Genomic DNA, 23,677 nt, shown 5'->3' with positions numbered 1-23,677 from the left:
TGCTATTTTCGACACTGCCATAGAAATTAATGGAGAGCCGCCATGCATGTGCGTTGCACCCTCCTTCACTTTGCGGGCTCCGTTCTAAAGATAGGTGTGGGGCCCACACCTATCAGACATTGTGGGCATATCCTACTGATTTGAACCCAATGTATGAGATGACACAACCCCTTTAAGTCACTGTAGTAGCCATTGCAAATAGATTCTGCAATCGTATAACGTGAGGTTCAACTCTGCAGGTACTGATCTCTCATCCAGTTATATTCTTGTACATAGGATCAGTATTATAGTAGTTATATTCATGTACATAGGAGCAGTATTATAGTAGTTATATTCTTGTACATAGGAGCAGTATTATAGTAGCTATATTCTTGTACATAGGAGCAGTATTATAGTAGGTATATTCTTGTACATAGTAGCAGTATTATAGTAGTTATCTTCATGTACATAGGAGCAGTATTATAGTAGTTATATTCATGTACATAGGAGGCAGTATTATAGTAGTTATATTCTTGTACATAGGAGGCAGTATTATAGTAGTTATATTCTTGTACATAGGAGCGGTATTATAGTAGTTATCTTCTACATAGGGGGCAGTATTATAGTAGTTATATTCTTGTACATAGGAGGCAGTATTATAGTAGTTATATTCTTGTACATAGGAGCGGTATTATAGTAGTTATATTCTTCTACATAGGGGGCAGTATTATAGTAGTTATATTCTTGTACATAGGAGCAGTATTATAGTAGATATATTCTTGTACATAGGAGCAGTATTATAGTAGTTATATTCTTGTACACAGGAGGCAGTATTATAATAGTTATATTCTTGTACATAGGAGCAGTATTATAGTAGTTATATTCATGTACATAGGAGCAGTATTATAGTAGTTATATTCTTGTATATAGGAGCAGTATTATAGTAGTTATATTCTTGTATATAGGAGGCAGTATTATAGTAGTTATATTCTTGTACATAGGAGCAGTGTTATAGTAGTTATATTCTTGTACATAGGAGCAGTATCATAGTAGTTATATTCTTGTACATAGGAGCAGTATCATAGTAGTTATATTCTTGTACATAGTAGCAGTATTATAGTAGTTATATTCTTGTACATAGGAGCAGTATTATTGTAGTTATATTCTTGTACATAGGAGCAGTATTATAGTAGTTATATTCTTGTACATAGGAGCAGTATTATAGTAGTTATATTCTTGTACATAGGAGCAGTATTATTGTAGTTATATTCTTGTACATAGGAGCAGTATTATAGTAGTTATATTCTTGTACATAGGAGGCAGTATTATAGTAGTTATATTCTTGTACATAGGAGGCAGTATTATAGTAGTTATATTCTTGTACATAGGAGACAGTATTATAGTAGTTATATTCTTGTACATAGGAGCAGTATTATAGTAGTTATATTCTTAACCATATTTCTTTTTATTGAAAGAAAAATCAGGGCCATGACCCACACAAGACAGTACATTGATGACAATATGGTACAAAATAGTTATCCAGCATACATGTCAAGTGTAAGCAATACAAAACAGTCATTATCATTGATCTTAGAGTGATATCCAAGAAAAGAAGGGGGAGGGGGAGATCAGGAAGGGAAGGAGGGGAGGCAAACAAGGAAGTGATAAACTTCTGCTCTATTATGTAAAGTTTCTATAGACTTTCCATGGAGACCACAATTTTAAGAAGCGAGGGCGTGAGTTATTTTCCCAGTGCGCTAGCTCCTCAAAACGGTAGATCTGGTCTACTTTATCAGTCCACATAAGGAGAGTAGGTGGGGAGTCATTCTTCCACAAAAAGGGGATAAGTAATTTATCTGCTGTGAGCAGCATCGTTGGAAGGTCATGTTTGGTGGGTGTGAGGGAATTGTTCGGACACCATAGCAAGATAAGCTTTGCATCCAGTGATATCTTAGTATTACATATTTGATTAACTAAAGCCTCAATTAAGGTCCAGAATGGTTGAATCTTTTGGCAGAGCCACCAAATATGTGACAAGGAGCCAGTGTCCAGGCCACATCTCCAACATTTTTCGGAAATTTCTGGGTTCAGTTTATGCAAGAACTCAGGTGTTTTGTACCATCTACACAGGAGTTTAAAGGAATTCTCCTGAATCCTCACACAACGATTGAAGCCGTGTGAGTGAGCTAGTATGAACGCTTTTTCTGGCTCTGAAAGGGATATGGAGAGCTCCCGTTCCCATGAGACCACAAAACGAAGCTCCAGGGGCAGGGAGGAAAGCATTTCTTTATACATCTGAGATAATGGTCTGAGGGGGGGTTTGGTAGCCAAGACCTTCTTTTCAAGCCAGGAGGGCGAGCTACTATCAGAAAATGGCCCGGTACACAATTTGGTATCTCTCTGGAAATTTGCTAGGTGAAAAAAGGGTGCTGTTTTGACCTCAGGGAGGTCCATTACTGAATCCCATTTTAAACAGCCATCCGGGAGAAGGACATCCCGCAGAGGAATATCAGCGAGCTTAGACCAAATCCCGGAGGGGTTTAACACAGTTGGATGGATGTGGCTTTGTAGTAGTCTAAGCGGCATACGAGTGTTAGGGAAATTAAAGATACGGGACTGAACCATTTTGGACCATTCCACCAACATGCCTTTCCAGACCGGGGACGTATAACAATGATTAGCAGAGATAGGCCTAATACCCCATAAAGTAAGCAATTCTTGGTTAGACAATAGTGCATTTTCAAGACGAGAGCAAAGAGAGCTAGATTGGCGAGACATAATAGTTACACATCTGCCTAGTTGTACAGCAGTATAATAAAGCTTCACATCTGGCATCCCAAAGCCTCCGAACCTTCTATCCCTTGTGAGGACAGAGTAAGCAATACGTGGTGATTTGCCATTCCAAAGAAAGCGTGTGAATACCCTACGTATTTCAGTAAAATATGAATTTGGAAGCCAAATAGGGAGGGATTGTAGCAAATACAGAAATTTGGGAAGGATAAAGGTCTTAATGTAATTTTTCCGTCCCACCCAGGAGACAAATGGGAGTTTCAGGTTTTGAAGATGTGTCCGGACCGTTTGAAGGAGCGGCATGTAGTTAAGGGAAGCCAGATCCTGGACATTAGCCGAAACATGAGTACCTAAATACACAATGTCTCTGGAGGCCCAAGTGAATGGAGTAGCACGCTTAAGATCATTAATCACTACTTGTGGACAAGAGATATTGAGAGCCATGGATTTCCCATAGTTAATTTAAAAATTTGATATAAACCCAAAATCTTCAAATATGAACAGCAATCTGGGCAAGGCTTCTCTGGGGTTTGAGGTCATGATTAAAAAGTCATCCGCGAATGCTGCAGCAACCTGTGTACAGGAACCTATTTGTAAGCCCTTTATCTCTGGGTCCAATCTTATTTTACATAAGAGTCTCCATCACCAAGACGAATAGTGCAGGAGATAAAGGGCATCCCTGCCTTGTCCCGTTAGTGATGCGAAATGGTGGTGACAGTGTTCTATTAACTTTGACCATGGCAGAGGGGGTCGAGTATAACGTATAGATGGCAGTAATGAATTGGTCAGGTAGGCCAAACCTCGACAGGGCCCGCGACATATAATGCCAACTGACCCTGTCGAAGGCCTTTTCCGCGTCAGTACTTACTAGCACCAAGGGCTTAGATGATCTTTTAGCCCAATTTACAAGATGGAAAAGCCTTATTGTATTTTCTGACCCCTGTCTGCCATGGACAAAACCCACCTGTTCCTCATGGACGATGTCAGGCAGCACATCCTGAAGCCTAGTGGCCAAGATCTTCGCCCACCACTTCACATCACAGTTTAGCAGAGAGATCGGCCTATAGTTGCTGCAGCATGTCGGATCCTTATTCTCCTTATGTAGGACAGTAATGTGTGCCAATAAGGAATGAGGGGCAAGGGAGCCACCAGTGAGAAGATAATTGCACAGGTTCCTGAAGCGGGGAATTAGAACATCTTTAAAGGATTTATAATAAGTGATGGGGAACCCATCTGGTCCTGGACTTTTGCCCGAGGGAATGGACATGAGTACTTTGTGAATCTCTAGATCAGTGACAGGTCTAGTCAGATGAGATGCCTTGGCAGGGGTTATAGAGGGAAGATCTAAATTCTGTAGGAATTTATCAGTAGCTTCTGAGAGATCACTAACAGATGCACCATCTGGGGGGGGTAGATTGTATAGGGTCTCATAAAAAGCACAGAATGCCTTAGCTATATCTGGGGTAGACTTATGTATTTTGCCTTTGGGGTCCTTAATAGAGGAAACAAAGGAGTCAGAGAACTGCTTCTTGGTAATCGCCGACATCAGTCTGTTTCCTCTATCCCCATGTGCATAGGCTTTAAATCGTGAGCGTAGGATCAGCTTTGCAGAGGTAATATTTAATAGGTTTTTTAAGTGCACTCTAGCTTTAGTAAGTTCGGTCAGGGTGCGCTTAGCCTGTGATTCCTTGTGAGAGGATTCAAGGCGAGCAATCTTCGCTAGCAAAGCGTCTAATGCCTGCGTTCTTTGCTTTTTTACATAGGCCCCTAGTGCAATTAGTTCCCCCCTTATAACTACCTTATGGGATTCCCATAGTATGGAAGGAGAAGGCGGGGAATCTGGTGTATCGTTTAGCGCAAAAAATTCTGAAAGCGAGGCCTTGATTTTGCATGCGTGGGTGGGGTCCAAAATCAGAAGTGTCGTTCAAACGCCATAGGCGTTCTTTTCTCTGTGGTCCGGACAGGGAGAAGTTAATGATAACAGGGGCATGATCGGATAACGTAATACTACCAATCCGGGCTCCAGAGACATTGCGAATATGTGAGTCAGACAAGAACAAATAATCTAATCTGTGGAATGACATCTTGGCATGTGAATAAAATGTATAGTCTCGGCCATTGGGGTTTATAGTACGCCAAACATCAAGGACCTTTAATTTTCTCAGGGAAGTTTTAAGCCTTTTCGAAAGCTTATAGGACACAGATGGTCTACCTACTGACGTGTCTACTGCCGGTTCCAGAGCAACATTGAAGTCGCCTCCCAAAACTAACAGGCCATCAGAAAAAGATGACAATAAAGCAAGGGTCTGAACGAGCCATGGTACTTGGCCTCTATTAGGCGCATATAGATTGGCGAATGTAACTGGAGAGTCACCAACTACCCCCTTTACAAAAATATACCTGCCCTCAAGATCCGCTGAAGTGGCGGTATGCTTAAAGGGAAGGTTTTTGTGTATAGCTACACTGACGCCTCTACTGGCGGAATCATGAGTACTATGAAACCACTGAGCAAACTTCCTGGGAGGAAGATTAGGAATTTTATTTGTCCTGAAATGTGTCTCTTGCAGGAAGGCTACCGAGACTTTATCCCTCAGAAGGAGAGAGATGGTTTGAGACCTTTTGCATGGCTCGTTCAGCCCGTGTGCGTTTAGAGAGGCAACTACAATTGAGGACATGACAATATACGTACTAAGGAGAAAAAGCACATATTAACCATGGAAATATCTGAGAGAGCATAGCATATATGAGCAGGATGAGGGAAGGAGGGGAAAGGGGAACAAGTAAAATAGAATAAAATAATATAAAATGAGAAAGATAACCAACAACATGTCAGGCTGGTATAAAACCAGCTCAGATGAAATATTCATCTAGAGAAAAGTAGGTGCCTACCTATCACCATCCAAGACAGGGTTGGATTGGCGAGGGGGCAGGTAAAGCACCTTTTGGTCTACAACAAAAAGGGGAGACCAACAACATAAAATACTTCCAGCACCGGAATCTATCCGAACATTACCCTGCAAATAGGGAAAGAAAAAAAATTGCCTTCTTGGAGGCAGAGTTCCAAAACAGCAGAAAAGTGTCCCGGTTAAGGTCTGACTTCTCATAAAAAAAACTCTAAGCCAAAAGTATAAAATTGACCTCAAAACAGGACAATCGTGAACAGGCCACTACCTTCCGTATAAAACATTATGCCGTGGGGCCGAGAGACAGTCATCTCTATAGTAGAAAAATGAGGTAGGACATAATATTGGCAGTCCATGTTAGCAGACAAATAGTACCAATGTCACCTTGGTTTGAGCTCAGGTAAGGGCTCTGTCCATCCTGCTGCGACCCAAACGATCTGGCTTGCTTGCGGATGCCGTCTGCCAAGAGGACACACGTGGCGGGATAGGCAGGTGGCCATCTTGATCGGCTGGTAGCCACGAGGGGATCTCCACCGGAGGGACATCCAGGGACCTCCAAACTGACTCTAGGTCTGCCGGAGAGCGTACTGTAAGCAGCTTTCCATTCCTGGAGATCGCCAGCCCAAAGGGATATAGCCATCTGAACGGGGTCGACGTCTTCCTGAGGACTTCCAGTAAGGGCTTAAATAAGCGCCGCTTAGCCAGGATAGATGGCGCTAGATCCTGGAACATCTGAATCGGCGTATTCTCATATTCTAGTACCTCCATTTCTCTTTGCCTTTTCAACAGTGCCGCGGTGTCTACAAAACTTAGTAGGCCGCAAATCACGTCACGTGGCGGTTCTTGAGGTTTGGGCCTAGGGCGCAGCGCCCTATGTATGCGCTCCACCACTATTCCCTCTGCTCTTTCCGGTTCAAGCATCATGGAAAATAACTCACGCGCCACTGTCGGCAAGGCCTCTGTCGCAATAGATTCAGGTAGGCCGCGGATGCGTATGTTACGCCGGCGACTCCGGTTCTCCTGATCTTCCAGTTTCAAGAAGGCATCGTTCAATAGGGCCTTGTGAGATGCTAGCACCTCTGATGCTTTGCCTTCATAGGTCAAAATGGCTTCTTGCGTGCCTTCTAATGTGACCACTCTCTGGCCTAGATGTTTTATGTCGTCTTTGATGTCCGCCAGATCTTGTTTGAGAGGCGTAAGGGCCGATTCAAGAACCCGGCGAAGGGTCCGCTCCGATAGAGGCGGATCTCTGGGCCTTCTATCTGAAATATCAGAGCCGCTGCCCGCATCAGAGAGTTCTCCTGCGTCGGAGTCATGAGCATTAGACGCCGCCATATTGGCGCCTTTCAGTGTGGCAGCTCTCGGCGTTTTCCGGAGAAACTTCTCCATCTCTGGCTGTTTGGAGTGCCGTGGGGTCGACTCTGAACTTCCTGTGATCTTCTCCTTGCCAGGTTTCCCCATAATAAAGTAAATTATAGGCTTATATAGGGCAAATGAGCCGGAATGCTGGAGGAGCTCAAGCTCGTGCGGCCATTCAGCTGCGTGGCTAGGCTCCGCCCCTATAGTAGTTATATTCTTGTACATAGGGGCAATATTATAGTAGTTATATTCTTGTACATAGGAGGCAGTATTATAGTAGTTATATTCTTGTAGATAGGAGCAGTATTATAGTAGTTATATTCTTGTACATAGGAGCAGTATTATAGTAGTTATATTCTTGTACATAGGAGGCAGTATTATAGTAGTTATATTCTTGTACATAGGAGCAGTATTATAGTAGTTATATTCTTGTATATAGGAGCAGTATTATAGTAGTTATATTCTTGTACATAGGAGCAGTATTAAAGTAGTTATATTCTTGTACATAGGAGGCAGTATTATTGTAGTTATATTCTTGTACATAGGAGCAGTATTATAGTAGTTATATTCTTGTACATAGGAGCAGTATTATAGTAGTTATATTCTTGTACATAGGAGGCAGTATTATTGTAGTTATATTCTTGTACATAGGAGCAGTATTATAGTAGTTATATTCTTGTACATAGGAGCAGTATTATAGTAGTTATATTCTTGTACATAGGAGGCAGTATTATTGTAGTTATATTCTTGTACATAGGAGCAGTATTATAGTAGTTATATTCTTGTACATAGGAGGCAGTATTATAGTAGTTATATTCTTGTACATAGGAGCAGTATTATAGTAGTTATATTCTTGTACATAGGAGGCAGTATTATAGTAGTTATATTCTTGTACATAGTAGCAGTATTATAGTAGTTATATTCTTGTACATAGGAGGCAGTATTATAGTAGTTATATTCTACATAGGGGGCAGTATTATAGTAGTTATATTCTTGTACATAGGAGCAGTATTATAGTAGTTATATTCTTGTTCATAGGAGGCAGTATTATAGTAGTTATATTCTTGTACATAGGAGAAGTATTATAGTAGTTATATTCTTGTACATAGGAAACAGTATTATAGTAGTTATATTCTACATAGGGGGCAGTATTATAGTAGTTATATTCTTGTACATAGGAGGCAGTATTATAGTAGTTATATTCTTGTACATAGTAGCAGTATTATAGTAGTTATATTCTTGTACATAGGAGGCAGTATTATAGTAGTTATATTCTACATAGGGGGCAGTATTATAGTAGTTATATTCTTGTACATAGGAGCAGTATTATAGTAGTTATATTCTTGTTCATAGGAGGCAGTATTATAGTAGTTATATTCTTGTACATAGGAGAAGTATTATAGTAGTTATATTCTTGTACATAGGAAACAGTATTATAGTAGTTATATTCTTGTACATAGGAGCAGTATTATAGTAGTTATATCCCTGTACATAGGAGCAGTATTATAGTAGTTATATTCTTGTACATAGGAGCAGTATTATAGTAGTTATATTCTTGTACATAGGAGCAGTATTATAGTAGTTATATTCTTGTACATAGTGAGCAGTATTATAGTAGTTATATTTTTGTACATAGGAGCAGTATTATAGTAGTTATATTCTTGTACATAGGAGCAGTATTATAGTAGTTATATTCTTGTACATAGGAGCAGTATTATAGTAGTTATATTCTTGTACATAGCAGTATTATAGTAGTTATATTCTTGTACATAGGAGCAGTATTATAGTAGTTATATTCTTGTACATAGCAGTATTATAGTAGTTATATTCTCTCATCTCTCATCCTATTATCACTGTATAAGTTGATGCATAGGATATAAAATTGTCTCTTCTTGTCCTTCTCTGTCCAGCTCGTCCTCCATTTTAAAGGTTGATATCTTCATGTAAGACTGGAGAGAAATGGCGGTATTCGACACCCCCTACCAGAGGCTGGAGGTCTCCTACACAGACTCGCCTATAGGGGAGGATGACCTCTTGGTGCATGTGCCAGAGGGAAGTAAATGTGAGTAGTCCATTGTGTCTCAGAGCTAACCACCCAATCATGTGTCTTTTGTTAGTACCGCAATGTAGTGACCTGTGTCCTGATTATCATTGTCTAATCTGACTCTTCGCGTTTGTTCCTTCTTCCTCATGTTCTGTGTCACACTTTGGTTGCACAATCTCAGACATTTTTCTAAGGGCCCCTTTACAGTGGCCGAGCATTGGCCAGATAATTGCTAATAAGTCTTCGTAGGAGCGCTCGTTAGCTATTGTTTGCTGGTGTAAAAGTGCTGCAGGTTGTCTGAGGAACGATCGAAGTGCTCATTCATGGGGTAATATGATCACTGCATGTAAATGTCTACTTCACCGACGAGCAGGCGATTACTGACAATCGTCTGCTATAATTATCAGCGTAAAAGGGCATTTAAAAGGGTTTTACCATCACATACAATGGGGGAATATCACTAGGATATGCCCCCATTGTCTGATAGGTGCGGATTCCACCTCTGGGACCCGCACTACAGCAAGAACGGAGCGGGTAAATGAATGGAGGGAACACTGCGCATGCGCAGCCGCCCTCCATTTATTTCAATGGGGCTGCCGAAAATAGCCGAGCGCTGCTCGGCTATTTCTGTCTGCCCCATAGAAATGAATGGGAGCAGGATCCGCGTGTGCGCGGTGCGCTCCTATTCACTTATATGGGAGCAGCCACAGCTCTCCCTGCTCCGTTTTTCTTGTAGGTGCGGGTCCCAGAGGTGGGACCTGCACCTATCAGATAATGGGGGCAATTCCTAGCGATATGCCCCCATTGTATGTGATGAGAACACCCCTTTAAATGTCCAGACTTTAACTTGCTGACACTAATAGGAAGAGGACAAATTGTCACTTAGACAGGCTTTGGTAACAAAACGGAATTGTGATCAAACTTGGTTGCTTACTTCCCTGTAAGGACCCCTAGACAACACATTCTTGGGCTAACAGGGGTTCGTTATACAGTTGACATATAGAATTAGGCCACATGTAAAGATGAGTCACTGTGTACATACATTACTTATCCTGTACTGATCCTGAGTTACATCCTGTATTATACTCCAGAGCTGCACTCACTATTCTGCTGGTGCAGTCACTGTGTACATACATTACTTATCCTGTACTGATCCTGAGTTACATCCTGTATTATACTCCAGAGCTGTGCTCACTATTCTGCTGGTGGAGTCACTGTGTACATACGTTACATTACTTATCCTGTACTGATCCTGAGTTACATCCTATATTATACTCCAGAGCAGCACTCACTATTCTGCTGGTGCAGTCACTGTGTACATACATTATATTACTTATCCTGTACTGATCCTGAGTTACATCCTGTACTATACTCCAGAGCTGCACTCACTATTCTGCTGGTGCAGTCACTGTGTACATACATTACTTATCCTGTACTGATCCTGAGTTACATCTTGTATTATACTCCAGAGCTGCACTCACTATTCTGCTGGTGGAGTCACTGTGTACATACATTACATTACTTATCCTGTACTGATCCTGAGTTACATCCTGTATTATACTCCAGAGCAGCACTCACTATTCTGCTGGTGGAGTCACTGTGTACATACATTACATTACTTATCCTGTACTGATCCTAAGCTCCATCCTGTATTATACTCCAGAGCTGCACTCCCTATTCCTGGTGGAGCAACTGTGTACATACATTACATTACTTATCCTGTACTGATCCTGAGTTACATCCTGTATTATACTCCAGAGCAGCACTCACTATTCTGCTGGTGCAGTCACTGTGTACATACAGTACATTACTTATCCTGTACTGATCCTGAGTTACATCCTGTATTATACTCCAGAGCTGCACTCACTATTCTGCTGGTGCAGTCACTGTGTACATACATTACATTACTTATCCTGTACCGATCCTGAGTTACATCCTGTATTATACTCCAGAGCTGCACTCACTATTCTGCTGGTGCAGTCACTGTGTACATACATTACATTACTTATCCTGTACTGATCCTGAGTTACATCCTGTATTATACTCCAGAGTAGCACTCACTATTCTGCTGGTGCAGTCACTGTGTACATACATTACTTATCCTGTACTGATCCGGAGTTACATCCTGTATTATACTCTAGAGCTGCACTCACTATTCTGCTGGTGGAGTCACTGTGTACATACATTACATTACATATCCTGTACTGATCCTGAGTTACATCCTGTATTATACTCTAGAGCTGCATTTACAATCTTTCAGGCTTCAGAGCGGAAATCTCCCAGCATTAATTGCTTGATTAGTGTTTGTGCAGAACTGGCTTTGGTGCTGCGTATTCTGGGTCGTGTCCTCTTTATACCAGACACTGTAAAATCACCTGAATCTCCACACATTATAAGAGCTCAGGTGATGACAGGTATAGGGTGGGGGTCATTCTCTCCATCTCTGTAGAATTAGTAGATGTATCAGCGTTATGTTGTAATGTACGACACTTATTGTCTTCTTCTCTCTCCAGCTCCGTGGAATCACATTGAGAACCTTGATCTCTTCTTCTCCAGAGTATCCTTCCATCTTTTCATTATTAAATGGGGGGAGAGGGGGTATGGGGCACTGCATTCTCTTTTGTGTGTACACGGCCCGCTGTCTGCTTAGCGCCTGCGCAGGGTTTTGCAGCTTTGTCTATTTGCATTGGCCACTACTTCTTCTTTCCCACAGCTGCAGTTTGTTACAATGTGTCAGTGTGAAACTAAACCAGACTAAGCTCCCACTGTAGGGTTCTTTCTTAACCTAGACACTTCAGGTATACAACCTGCACCAGAAGAATGGATTCACGTGCATGCTGATCGGAGAGATGTTCGAGTTGTTGTGAGTATATTTAACCCCTTTTCGTCCCCGATACGCTTTTTTTTTTTTTTACCACTGTCCCGAATGGTCCTCATCTAGAACGCCATGGTTTTACAGCTCGGGAACAGGCACAAGAATAGACAGAAACGGTATTTTACCCTTTCTGTCTTCCCGATGGTTGTATACACGGCGCTCTTAATACCTGCCGCTGCCTTTATTGGTCTGTTTGATCACGTGATTCCCATTTGACAGGTCACATGACTTAAAGTGAAATATTCAAAAGAAATACATGATAAATAATAAAACATAATAAACATTCACCCGACTAGGGCATGTCATACATAAAAAAAAAAATGTAACATTTTTATTTGAGCGTTTGTAGTATAAAGGTCAAGGCCATTCCCTTTCCCCCTTTTTTTTTCCGTTCTTCCGCAGATCATTTTTTGCATCTTTTTGTCAGAGATATATGAGGTTTTATGTTTGACTTTTTATACCTGGAAAAATGTAAAAAGGGAAGTGTGTGTTTTTCCCTTTTTTTTTTTTTTTTTTTTTTAAGAGCATAAATGCAAATAAAATTTGGATGGTGTACAGCTTTTTTTCTAGATGGGGGCATATAGTTTTACAGTTGCCGATGGCGGGGCAGGAAGCTACGTTTTGTGGGGTAGTAGTGGCATTGTTTGGAGGTTTGTTTTTTAATTTGTGTTTTATTTCTTAATTTTACTTTACACATTGTACCACCCCACCACAACATCATACATTTCCCTGGGCTGACATATTAGCCCCAGTTACAAGGGGAGCACGGCCTCCGGGACCTCACTACAGAGCTGATCTGGATCTGCTAAGACCCGGCAGCTCCTGCTGTTACCGGCCACCTGGTGGTCATGTGATTACTGGGATGGGAGGAGCAAGCGTCAGGGCACTTCCTGAACTGTATACATTGTGCCCATTGACAGCCGATCTCCGTTCAGCTGCAGGCATGCGGTCCTGACTGATGTTTTAAGTGAAAGTGAAAATAAATTCATGTTTTTTCCTTTTTTTTTTCACAATTGCTATAACTGTTATTCGATCAAAAAAAAATGTAAGCCCTTGACGCAAATGACTATGCAAAACTCCTTTTAGTAACCTAATCAATAAGTGTATCAGTCATTTAGACCCAAAGCGTGCAGTTATTAGGGTATTCCTTGTGTCCGCGGCTGTCTCATTATTGCTCCCTCCATTCTGGGTTATGAGAATTTTACTGCACTCTGCTTTGCGGCCTGTAGTAACCCCGCCTCCCCCCGATTCTTCGCAGGCAGTTCATCTTCGTTGTCAGTTTCACCACCTTCCTGGTGAGTTGCGTGGATTATGACATCCTTTTTGCAAACAAGATGGTGAATCACAGTCAGAGCGAAAACAACAAAGTGACGCTGCCAGATGCCTTCCTGCCCCCTGGAGTCTGCAGGGACCGGTCAGTACCTCGTCCCTTCTTCTTTACCTACTTACACAAAGCGCTTGATATTCCAGTCTTAGTCAATGGTCCATTGGAGTAGAGGGCTTTCTGAGATAATCAAGTCTGTTTTTCCCCATAAACAGCGCCACTCCTGTCCATTGGCTGGGTCAGGTATTGCAGCTCGTCCCCTTTTAAAGGGGTTCTGCACTTTGTTTAGCTCGACACCCGGGACCCCCGCCGATCAGCTGTTTGAGAAGGCAGCGGCGCTCCAGGTTTTCTCACTGTTTACCGCTGGCCGAGTGACGTCACGACTAGTATCACTGGCCTGGGCGGGGCTAAGCTCCGTTCCTTTGAATGGAGCTTAGCCCCGCCCAGGCCAGTTGATACAAGTCGTGACGTCACTCGGCCAGCGGTAAACAGTGAGAAAACCTGGAGCGCCGCTGCCTTCTCAAACAGCTGATCGGCGGGGGTCCCGGGTGTCGGACCCCCGCCGATCAGATGCTGATGATCTATCCAGAGGACAGATCATCAGCTTAAACTAACTGCAGAACCCCTTTAAGTAAAACAAGCTGAACTGCTGATCACTTACGTGTAGGCAACCTAATAGACTTATTCGCTTTGTTTTCCAGAATTCAGGAGAACTTGTTCCTCATGGTCCTCCTGGTCATCGCCGGTGTCTTCTGGATCCACAGACTCATCAAGTTTATCTATAATGTCTGCTGCTACTGGGAGATCTACAACTTCTACATCCAAGCCCTGCGTATCCCTATGGTGCGAACCTGACATTGTTCTTCTCATTATCTTGTCCCATATTACAAATTAATTTGAAATGTACAAAGACCTCTTCTCTTTGTGTCCCAGGAGCTCAGCCATGTCCCCCTCCTCCCTACGGTTCTGTGTCAGGCTGTAAGACAACTGGCTGCAGCAGGAGCCTCCCCCTCTGTCCTGTGCAGTAGGACAAAAAGATAATTAAACTCTGCCCCTCAGTCTGTCTGCAGCCAATGGAACTGATCAGTAAGAGCTTCCATTGAGAAGAGGAACCATATCATAGCAGAGCTTGTTAGTTTGTGTTCTCCTAGGGGTGGATGCTTTCTTTTTATGATTCGGAGCTCCCCCTGCTTCCCTTAATGCAACCAGAGGTACATGATCAAATTCTAATTGCCCGCTGTCACCACTAGGGGGAGATTATTGAATCCTGATGTATTATTCAGTTCATTGCATACATCACATGCAGTGAGCTCCCCCTAGTGGTGGCTACAGGCAGCCTTGATTTGATCATTCAACTCTATGGCTATGCTGGGGATTTGGTGCTCTGTGTCAGAAAAAGAGGTCCAACCACTATAAAATTATATAATATAATGATTTAGTAAGGAAAGTTGGAACTCCTTAGAATAAAAGAATCATGTTGAAGTAGAGACCTTCACATTTGCTTATAAAGGAGCTGTCCCATCTGGATATACCATAAATGTCCAGCTCTATCTCAAAAATGGGCCCCATCTTGAATGGAGAGCACACTGCGCATGCGCGACTATTCCAGCTATGGGACTTCCAAAATAGCCAAGCCCTGGATCGGCTATTGTCGGAAATCCCATAGTAGTTAATGGAGAAGACTCCGCACTAATGCGACGTGCTGTTCATTCACATCAGGCCCTGTTCATGAGATGAGAATGGGTTCCGCCTCCTATCGATATGCCATGAATGTCCGGATTAGACAACCCCTTTAACTTTTTCTCCTCCTTGCAGGCAGATCTCCCTTATTACACCTGGGAAGAAATCCAGAGCAGAATCGTTCAGATCCAGAAAGAGCACCAGATCTGCATCCACAAGAAGGAGTTGTCAGAACTGGACGTGTCTCATAGAATTTTGCGCTTTAAGAACTACATGGTCGCCATGGTCAACAAGAACCTTCTGCCGCTCCAGCACCGGCTCCCTCTGCTGGGCGATACAGTCTTCTACACCCGTGGCCTCAAGTACAACTTTCAGCTCATTTTCTTCTGGGGTCCCGGATGCCTCTTCCAGAATGAGTGGAGTTTAAAGCCCGAGTACAAGCGAGCAGGAGTGCGCCTGGAGCTGGCGGAGAAGCTGTCTCAGCGCATTCTCTGGATAGGGCTCGCTAACTTGGTGCTTTGTCCGCTTGTCCTCGTCTGGCAGATCCTCTATGCCTTCTTCAGCTACACAGAAGTTTTGCGCCGAGAACCTGGGAGCCTTGGGGCAAGGTGCTGGTCCCTGTACGGACGCTGCTATCTGCGGCACTTTAATGAGCTGGATCATCAGCTGCAGGCGAGGCTGAGCCGAGCGTACAAGCCAGCCAGCAAATACATGAACTGCTTCCTCTCCCCGCTCCTGGCGGTGGCTGCTAAACACTTGGGGTTCCTGGCGGGTTCCATCCTTGCGGTGCTTATAGCACTTACCGTCTATGATGAAGACGTGCTGGCGGTAGAACACGTGCTGAGCGCTGTTACACTACTGGGAGTGGTGGTGACTGTCTGCAGGTCAGCACTGACATTATAGGGCGATATTATGGGTGCACTGAATTCAGGTTTCTTAAAGGGGTTGTGCAAAGTTTTCAAGTTATCCCCTATCCTCAGTCTAAAACTAGTTGATTGGTAGGTTCCGACCGCTGGGACCCCCACTGATTCCAAGAACACGGATCCTGTTCCCCCCGTCCTAATGGAAGCAGGTCAAGTATGCGCCCTGCTGCTCCATTCATTCTCTATGAGACCGCCGGAAATGGCCAAACGCTGTACTTGGCATTCTCATAGATAATGAATGGAGTGGCAGGGTGGATGCGTGACCTGCCGCTCCACCAGGACGTGGGAACGGGTCCCCCACAGACCCTAGGAATGGTCGGATCCCCAGCGATCAGTTAGTTATCCCCCATCCTGTGGATAGGGAATAACTTGAAAAATTTGCACAACCCCTTTAATTTATGGCCGACCAATAGGAGAATTCAGAGTATTTCAGGTGGCTCTCCTATTATATGTAGCTTTCAAAGGATATGTAGACTTTTGCAACAGTTTTTTATATTGTTTTGATGCCTCTAAAATAGACAATAAGGGGGTCATTAATATACTGAAATACACCTAAATTAGGCATATTTCAGGCGCAGATAGCAGTGCAACGGTCAGTTGCTCCGCTATCTGCGACTTCCCCCACTCATGCCAGGTCTAAAAAAAGGAGCTGCATACAAAAACATTTGGAGATTTGTAATCAGATGTTGCAAAGTTGTTTCTCTTTTTACCTTATAAATTGGAGCAATGAAAAATGGTTGCAAAAGTATAAATACCCTTTCTGGACTTTTTATGTTGCAGAATTAATTATATTAAGGATGAAATTGATTTGTGTTTTGTAATATTCGTCTTCTCTTTTCCTCAGGTCGTTCATCCCAGACCAGCACTTGGTTTTCTGTCCGGAGCAGCTTCTTAGGGTCATCCTGGCTCATATTCACTACATGCCCGACCACTGGCAGCGCAGCGCCCACCGAGCCGAGACTCGAGGAGAATTTGCTAAACTTTTCCAGTACAAAGTGGTGAGTGTCTTCCAGAATTGCACCACCAGAGCCATATACGTGGATGCAGGGGTGTACACAGATCTCATAGGGCACCATAGGAAAACTTAATATGGGCCCCCCTTTCCCTAGTTTCCCAGTATATGTCCATCAGTCACTCCCAGGCAATGCAGAACCTGCGCAATGCTCCAGACAAATTTATATATATATATATATATATATATATATATATATATTTTTTTTTTTTAATCATGTGGAAGAAATTTTCATGAAATACAAATTGTAATTAAAAAAAAATTGCCTTTGGCCTCTTTATGTGACCTTTATATTGGAAAAAATGGAAAGTGCTTCAAAAATATGGCGCTCATTCTGACCACCATATTTACACCATAAAACTAGCAAAACTAGCATTGATAAATCTCCAGCTTCCCTTCTGTTATTGAGATAACTGGTTGCCTGCAGTCGCCACTAGGGGGAGCTCAGTGCATATGAATGAATACATAAGCCACGGAAGCTGTAATAATCTTTTTTCATTGAGCTCCCCCTAGTGGCATCTGCATGAAAATGCAATGTTTTAACATGGGGAAAAGAAGAACAAGCTCATGTTGGGGCCCCCCCTCGTCTCGGGCCCCATAGCAGTCGTATGGTCTGCCTCTTTTGCAGGTACACCACTGCGTGGAGGACTAAAAAGAGCCTCATGTATGAGGTAGTCTGGGGTCATGTCTTAGACTCCACACTGTTTACTAGCAAGGGTTAATTAGTATCATACCCCAATTCTTCCATTACTGTGCAGGTCTTCATTCTGGAGGAGCTCCTGAGTCCACTGCTGACGCCCCTGGTACTAATATTCCGGCTGCGTCCAAAGTCTTTGGAGATCATTGACTTTTTCCGAAACTTCACAGTTGAAGTGGTGGGAGTCGGGGACACCTGTTCTTTTGCGCAAATGGACGTCCGTCAGCACGGCAATCCTGCGGTAAATACACGGCACCACAACCCAGAGGCTTCTCCTCTGCTGCCCTGATCTGGCTGATAAAAGAGAGCAGTAGTAGTAGTAACTGCACATTAATAGATAACACTAAGGGTACTTTCACACTTGCGGCAGAGCATTCCGGCAGGCAGTTACGTCGCCGGAACTGCCTGCCGGATCCTTCAAAACGCATGCAAACTGATGGCATTTGTCAAACGGATCTGGATCCTGATCCAAATGAAAAATGCTTTGAAATGCCGGATCCGTCTCTCCGGTGTCATCCGGAAAAACGGATCCGGCATTTATTTTTTTTCACATTTTTTTCGGTCTGAGCATGCGCAGACCGCATTGCCGGTACACTCGGGGTCGGATCCGGCATTAATGCATGTCATCCGGATCCGGCATTCCGGCAAGTGTTCCAGAGTTTTGGACGGAGATAAAACCGTAGCATGCTGCGGTATTATCTCCGTCCTGAAAAGTCAAAAAGACTGAACTGAAGACGTCCTGATGCATCCTGAACGGAATGCTCTCCATTCAGAATGCATTAGGACAAAACTGATCAGTTATTTTCCGGTATTGAGCCCCTAGGACGGAACTCAGTGCCGGGAAAGAATAACGCCAGTGTGAAAGTACCCTAAATACTTAGTGTTCCCTTTATGCCGTGATGTGGCGGTAGATATGTAATATTGGCTTCTCTTACAGTGGATGTCTGCCGGCAAGACCGAAGCTTCAGTTTACCAGCAGGCAGAGGATGGAAAGACTGAACTGTCACTTATGCACTTCGCCATCACCAATCCCCGCTGGCAGCCTCCCCGAGAATGTTCCGCGTTCCTGACGCATCTGCGAGAACGAGTCCAGAAAGATAGCGGCGTATCGACACCGAAAAACCCCCCTGGACCAGGACATCACCTGCACTTCTCCGGGTTATCAATGCAGTCCGACTCTGAGGTGCTCATGTTAACCCTTCCTGTCCATGCTCCCGCTCACCAGCTCCTCGTCACCCACTCACTTCTCGTTTTGTGTTTTAGCCGCACAGTCTGATGGCGAACATGTTCCACGTGATGTCCCCTTCAGCAGTGCCTCCGCAGACGGATGTTCTCTGTTCTCCACACGTCTCTGCTGTGTCAGAGGTGGCATCGGCTCTGCGTTCCCTTTCACCGCAGCAGTCCGGTCACGTGGCTCAAAACCAGAGCGGGTGAGGAAAAGGGCGACGCTTCATGTTTGTGGGGTCCACTTGCCCTGTGCTGGATGCATCTATGAACTTCTTATATAATATATAGATTATATATATTCCGCAGCGCTTTACAATATATATACTTCTATATCAGCCCCATTTATGAATGTAAATATCTACGGGGATTTGTCCCACCGATGGATAGGGGGTCAAAGCAAGGGTCCAAGGGCCACAATGTCATATTGAACCACTCCCTAGAGCCACGATAAAACTTACAAGGGCTATCACCTGAGATATTTATGGCATCTTGAAAGTATATACCATAAATGTTATGGCAGGTCCCACTCCCGGGACTTCCAGCTATTAGGAGAATGGGGTTCCTTCCCCCCAATCAGCGCTCCAGCGGGCAGTGTAACAGCTTGAGGTCCTCCTGTTATCTGTGCTTCAGTATGTGATCTTCTTGCAGCCTTGAGTTTAGAAACGGCAGCTTTGGAAGCAGTTTGTGGGAGGGCCCTATGACCAGCGGGCCCCTGTCTGAGTACGCCTCCATGGAGATGAGCCTGCACGCATTGTACATGCATGAAGTAAGTGGCTACACATCTGTATCCTGCAATACACTCCCACTACTACCCTACACTACTACTAGTACAGTACTGCTGCTACACTACTACTACTAGTACAGTACTGCTACTACTACTAGTACAGTACTGCTACTACTACTAGTACAGTACTGCTACTACTACTTGTACAGTACTGCTACTACTTGTACAGTACTGCTACTACACTACTACTAGTACAGTACTGCTACTACTACTAGTACAGTACTACTACTACTTGTACAGTACTGCTACTACACTACTACTAGTACAGTACTGCTACTACTACTTGTACAGTACTGCTACTACTACTTGTACAGTACTGCTACTACACTACTACTACTAATACAGTACTACTACTAATACAGTACTGCTACTACTACTAGTACAGTACTGCTACTACACTCCTACTACTAGTACAGTACTACTACTAATACAGGACTGCTATTACACTCCTACTACTACCAGTACAGTACTGCTACTACACTCCTACTATTACTACTAGTACAGGACTACTATTACACTCCTACTACTACTAGTACAGTACTGCTACTACACTCCTACTATTACTACTAGTACAGGACTACTATTACACTCCTACTACTACTACTAGTACAGTGCTACTATTACACTCTTACTACTACTTCTAGTACAGTACAGCTATTACACTCCTACTATAACACAACTGCTTATAGTACACTTCTAGTAAAGTATTTCTATTACACTGCTGCTACTACTTCTACTACACTATATTATTACTACTACACTAATGATACACTACTGCTCCTACACTCTTACTACTACAGTACATTATTACTACTACTTCTGTTACACTACTACAAGTATACTGTACTATACTGCTACTACAATACTACTATACTACCACATGACTTTACTGCTACACTACTTCTTTACCAATATATTGCTACAGTTCTATACTACTTCTGTACACTACACTACTGTGGTACCAATATTCTTCTATTAATACTCCTACTAACACTACTACACTACTGCTATACTGCTACTACTGCTTTACAACCAACACCTCCAGTGCAAGTATTGACCCGTCTGCTCTCTGCCAGTTACACCAGCAGCACACTCGGATGACGCCGGGCCGGCACATATGGCACAGGCAGGAGAGCGATGAGAGTGGAGAGAGTGTGTCAGGGGATGGACTGATTAACACTACATCCAACATACCCACCTCTTCCAGCTGCCCGTCACCCACTACTCTGCTCAGAGAGGATAGGATGCCGCCTTTCAGTGCACACAGGTTCAGTGCCAGCACAGGTAGGTATATGTGCCGCAGGGCGCACCTGCCCCATAGACATTCATAGGTAGACATTCAGTACCAACTCTCCCCTGTCTGTGGAGCACAGTCACTATGTGACAGGAAAGTAGGGATCAGCCAGACTGGATTCTTACATGATGGGTCTTTTGTTTGCTTGTGTACAAGCGGTGCCAGAGTTATATGGCAGCTGCTTATCTTCACACCTCCAGAGAAGTAACCTGCTTTTTTTGGCCAGGGTATATGGACACTTTACTGGGGGAATATGTTATGGGTGTCGGGGTCAGCCCCTGGACAGACCTTGCACTGGGGCCCAGGAGCTTCATACCTGTCTCCGTATTGTGTCCCCACTATGTTACCTGATGCAGAGTTCTCGCCCATAATGTATGACGGGATAATGGATTTTGCTCACTCCATTTATTTTCCACAGACTTAGGATCAGTTCAGAGACCCGCATCTAACTTAGCCCGGCAGCCCATGGGTGGATGGAGCGAAGACACCCAAAGTGCCCATCACCCAGAAACTGTGCCAGAAGAAGGGTCTGAAGATGAGCTACCACCTCAGACTCATAAGGTTGGTGCATCCTCCAGACTCATCATTTATTCCTTTCAAATCAGTACGGATTAAAAAAAAATTCTAAAACACAGCTACTTTCTTCCAAAAACAGCGCCACCCCATCCACAGGTCATGTCTGGTATTGTAGCCGAGCTCCATTGAAGTGAATGGAGCTGGACTACGATACCACATACATCCTGTGGACAGGTGCGGCGCTGTTTTTGGAAGATAGCAGCCATGTTTTTCTAATTCTGGACAACCCCTTTAAATTCTCCTTTTTCTCCGCTTTCCCCCCTTCAATTCTATGCACAGCAGCACTTTGCTGTGTGTAAGGCCAGAGCCCCCTGGTTCATGAATTTAATATAAATGCTACTAACCTGCCACAACTAGTGTGTGTATATGCATGTATTTAAAGGGGAAGTCCTCTTACAGGGTTTTTCCCATTAACAGCATTTATCATCGCCATTCTATTCACTACTACATAGCCCCATATACACTCCATTCACACAGGGGACTTGGGGACCCCCCAGTAGTCAGGCCCCCAGCGATCATACTTTTATTACCAAGCTGAGGCAAAATGGATTAGAATTTTATTAAAACACTGAGGCAAACTGGATTAGAATTTGGGGAGAATGGAAGTTGTGATTTCTTCCTGCCTCTTTCCCTCTTTATCCCCTTCCGTTTTTCTTTAAATTGTTAATAAAATTTATTATAAAAAAAGAAAAAGAAAACCCCTGTAAATTTTTTCTCTTTGTGTACTATGGACTTTGACTTTTTTTTTCCTTGTAGGTGTAAAACTTCTTCTCCACAACCTCAAGAAGTGACCTGTAGACTTCTCCCGCCCTTGTAAATTCTTGGGAGAGTGAATGTGCCCATAGTCCACGTGTACGTGAGTCTGGCTCTGTATCCCTTCAGTGTCTGTAAATACCTCTGTATATATGAATCTTATGGTCTCGCCTGTGCGCTTGAGAATATACTGGACTGGATTTGCACTGGACGATCAGATTCTGCGAGCGTCGCTGTGATCACGGAGAAACGTTGCACAAGTGATCCTTCCCGATTCTTCATTGTATACTTCTCTTCTGTATCTGACCTCATCCGACATAAAGGGAATATACTGAAACCCTGCACTGGAGAAGCCTTCTTCTACCGTCTTCTATATGAAAAGACTTTAAGGGGTGTTTATACTTTTGCAACCTCGTTTATTGCTCCAATGAATTTAAAAAAAGACGATCAAGCCACTTTGCAAAGAGTACTATTTTGTATTTCAGCTCCTCTGCAGACCTATGCGTCTTTACAGATAAAATTTATTGTGTTACTGCCCTCCCCAATTGTGTTAATCTGCTGTCGCAGAGTAACACATAACTGCGAGATCAGACTACACACAGGGTTTGTTTGTAGTCTGTAACCATGGAGACACATAGTTCTGTATAGCTGTTGTATACACAAAATGATACAATAAACACAAGTATTTACAAAGTTGCTTCTTCTTTTATTTTAGAGGCTCGGAGCAATAAAATAATTGGTTGCAGAGGAATAAACGCCGGCTGATTAAATGTATAAGACTGGATCTTTGGGTTCACATAGGTTCATCGTTCTAAGTCTATAGGGAACCACTAACTCCATCTGCAATGTTTTGTATAGAAATGTATATTGCATCTTTTGTACCATTGTATAATATGAATTAAAATGAATTCTCTGTTACGTGGAATGTCTTTGTGTTGTCACATTCATTACAGAAAATAATGGCAAAAAAAAGAGAGAAAGGCGCTCATAGGGTGAGTAAGTCAAATAACAGCGCCCTCACACAGGAGAGGTGGTTTGCTCACCTATTTGGGTTGCACCAAATTGGGCGCAACCACAATGAAGGCCAGAGGAAGATAGTAACTGGTTGGTGGATCCGATAACGTTAGGCGGGAGCCAAACCGCCGGTCAGATGAACAATAGTACTGGAGGAACGCTGGACCATAGGAGTCAAGCAAACGTGTGGACAACACAAGGCGCAATATCACAACCAGGTGTCAAATAGATTTTGATTTATTCAAAGACAACGCGTTTCGGGGTACATTAGACCCCTTTATCAAGTCTAAAAGAAGATAAATATATATCTATATATCTATATAAAAGGGAAAAAAAACACTGGCAGCACCACCCTAGGAGAGTATAAGGAAAAACGGGTGCAATATCCAAGTATGGTAACAGGTGCTTACCCACTTGTAGAAAGTAAAAAAAAATCGGACTGC

The 23,677-nt window shown here is 43.3% G+C and overlaps 1 protein-coding gene across 3 annotated transcripts in view; it reads left to right on the top strand.

Moving 5' to 3' along the window:
• Window positions 1-23,138, top strand: part of ATG9A (autophagy related 9A) — a 38,247-nt gene extending 15,109 nt beyond the window's left edge. For all 3 annotated transcript variants that reach the window (XM_040440053.1, XM_040440055.1, XM_040440056.1), the window contains 14 exons: window positions 8,942-9,093; window positions 11,589-11,632; window positions 11,874-11,938; window positions 13,209-13,364; window positions 13,976-14,117; window positions 15,090-15,838; window positions 16,722-16,875; window positions 17,648-17,827; window positions 18,524-18,769; window positions 18,850-19,016; window positions 19,462-19,579; window positions 20,674-20,881; window positions 21,310-21,452; window positions 22,224-23,138. In XM_040440053.1, the coding sequence (XP_040295987.1) occupies window positions 8,991-9,093; window positions 11,589-11,632; window positions 11,874-11,938; window positions 13,209-13,364; window positions 13,976-14,117; window positions 15,090-15,838; window positions 16,722-16,875; window positions 17,648-17,827; window positions 18,524-18,769; window positions 18,850-19,016; window positions 19,462-19,579; window positions 20,674-20,881; window positions 21,310-21,452; window positions 22,224-22,229 (2,481 nt within the window). In that variant the 5' untranslated portion in view covers window positions 8,942-8,990 and the 3' untranslated portion in view covers window positions 22,230-23,138. The remainder of the gene's footprint in view (window positions 1-8,941; window positions 9,094-11,588; window positions 11,633-11,873; window positions 11,939-13,208; window positions 13,365-13,975; window positions 14,118-15,089; window positions 15,839-16,721; window positions 16,876-17,647; window positions 17,828-18,523; window positions 18,770-18,849; window positions 19,017-19,461; window positions 19,580-20,673; window positions 20,882-21,309; window positions 21,453-22,223) is intronic.
• Window positions 23,139-23,677: the final 539 nt, after the last annotated feature.

The sequence above is a fragment of the Bufo bufo genome, chromosome 7 (genome assembly GCF_905171765.1).
Source record: "Bufo bufo chromosome 7, aBufBuf1.1, whole genome shotgun sequence".
NCBI lineage: Eukaryota > Metazoa > Chordata > Amphibia > Anura > Bufonidae > Bufo > Bufo bufo.
The sequence above is the reverse complement of the archived record's forward strand: the minus strand, read 5'-3'. Positions and strand labels throughout refer to the sequence as shown.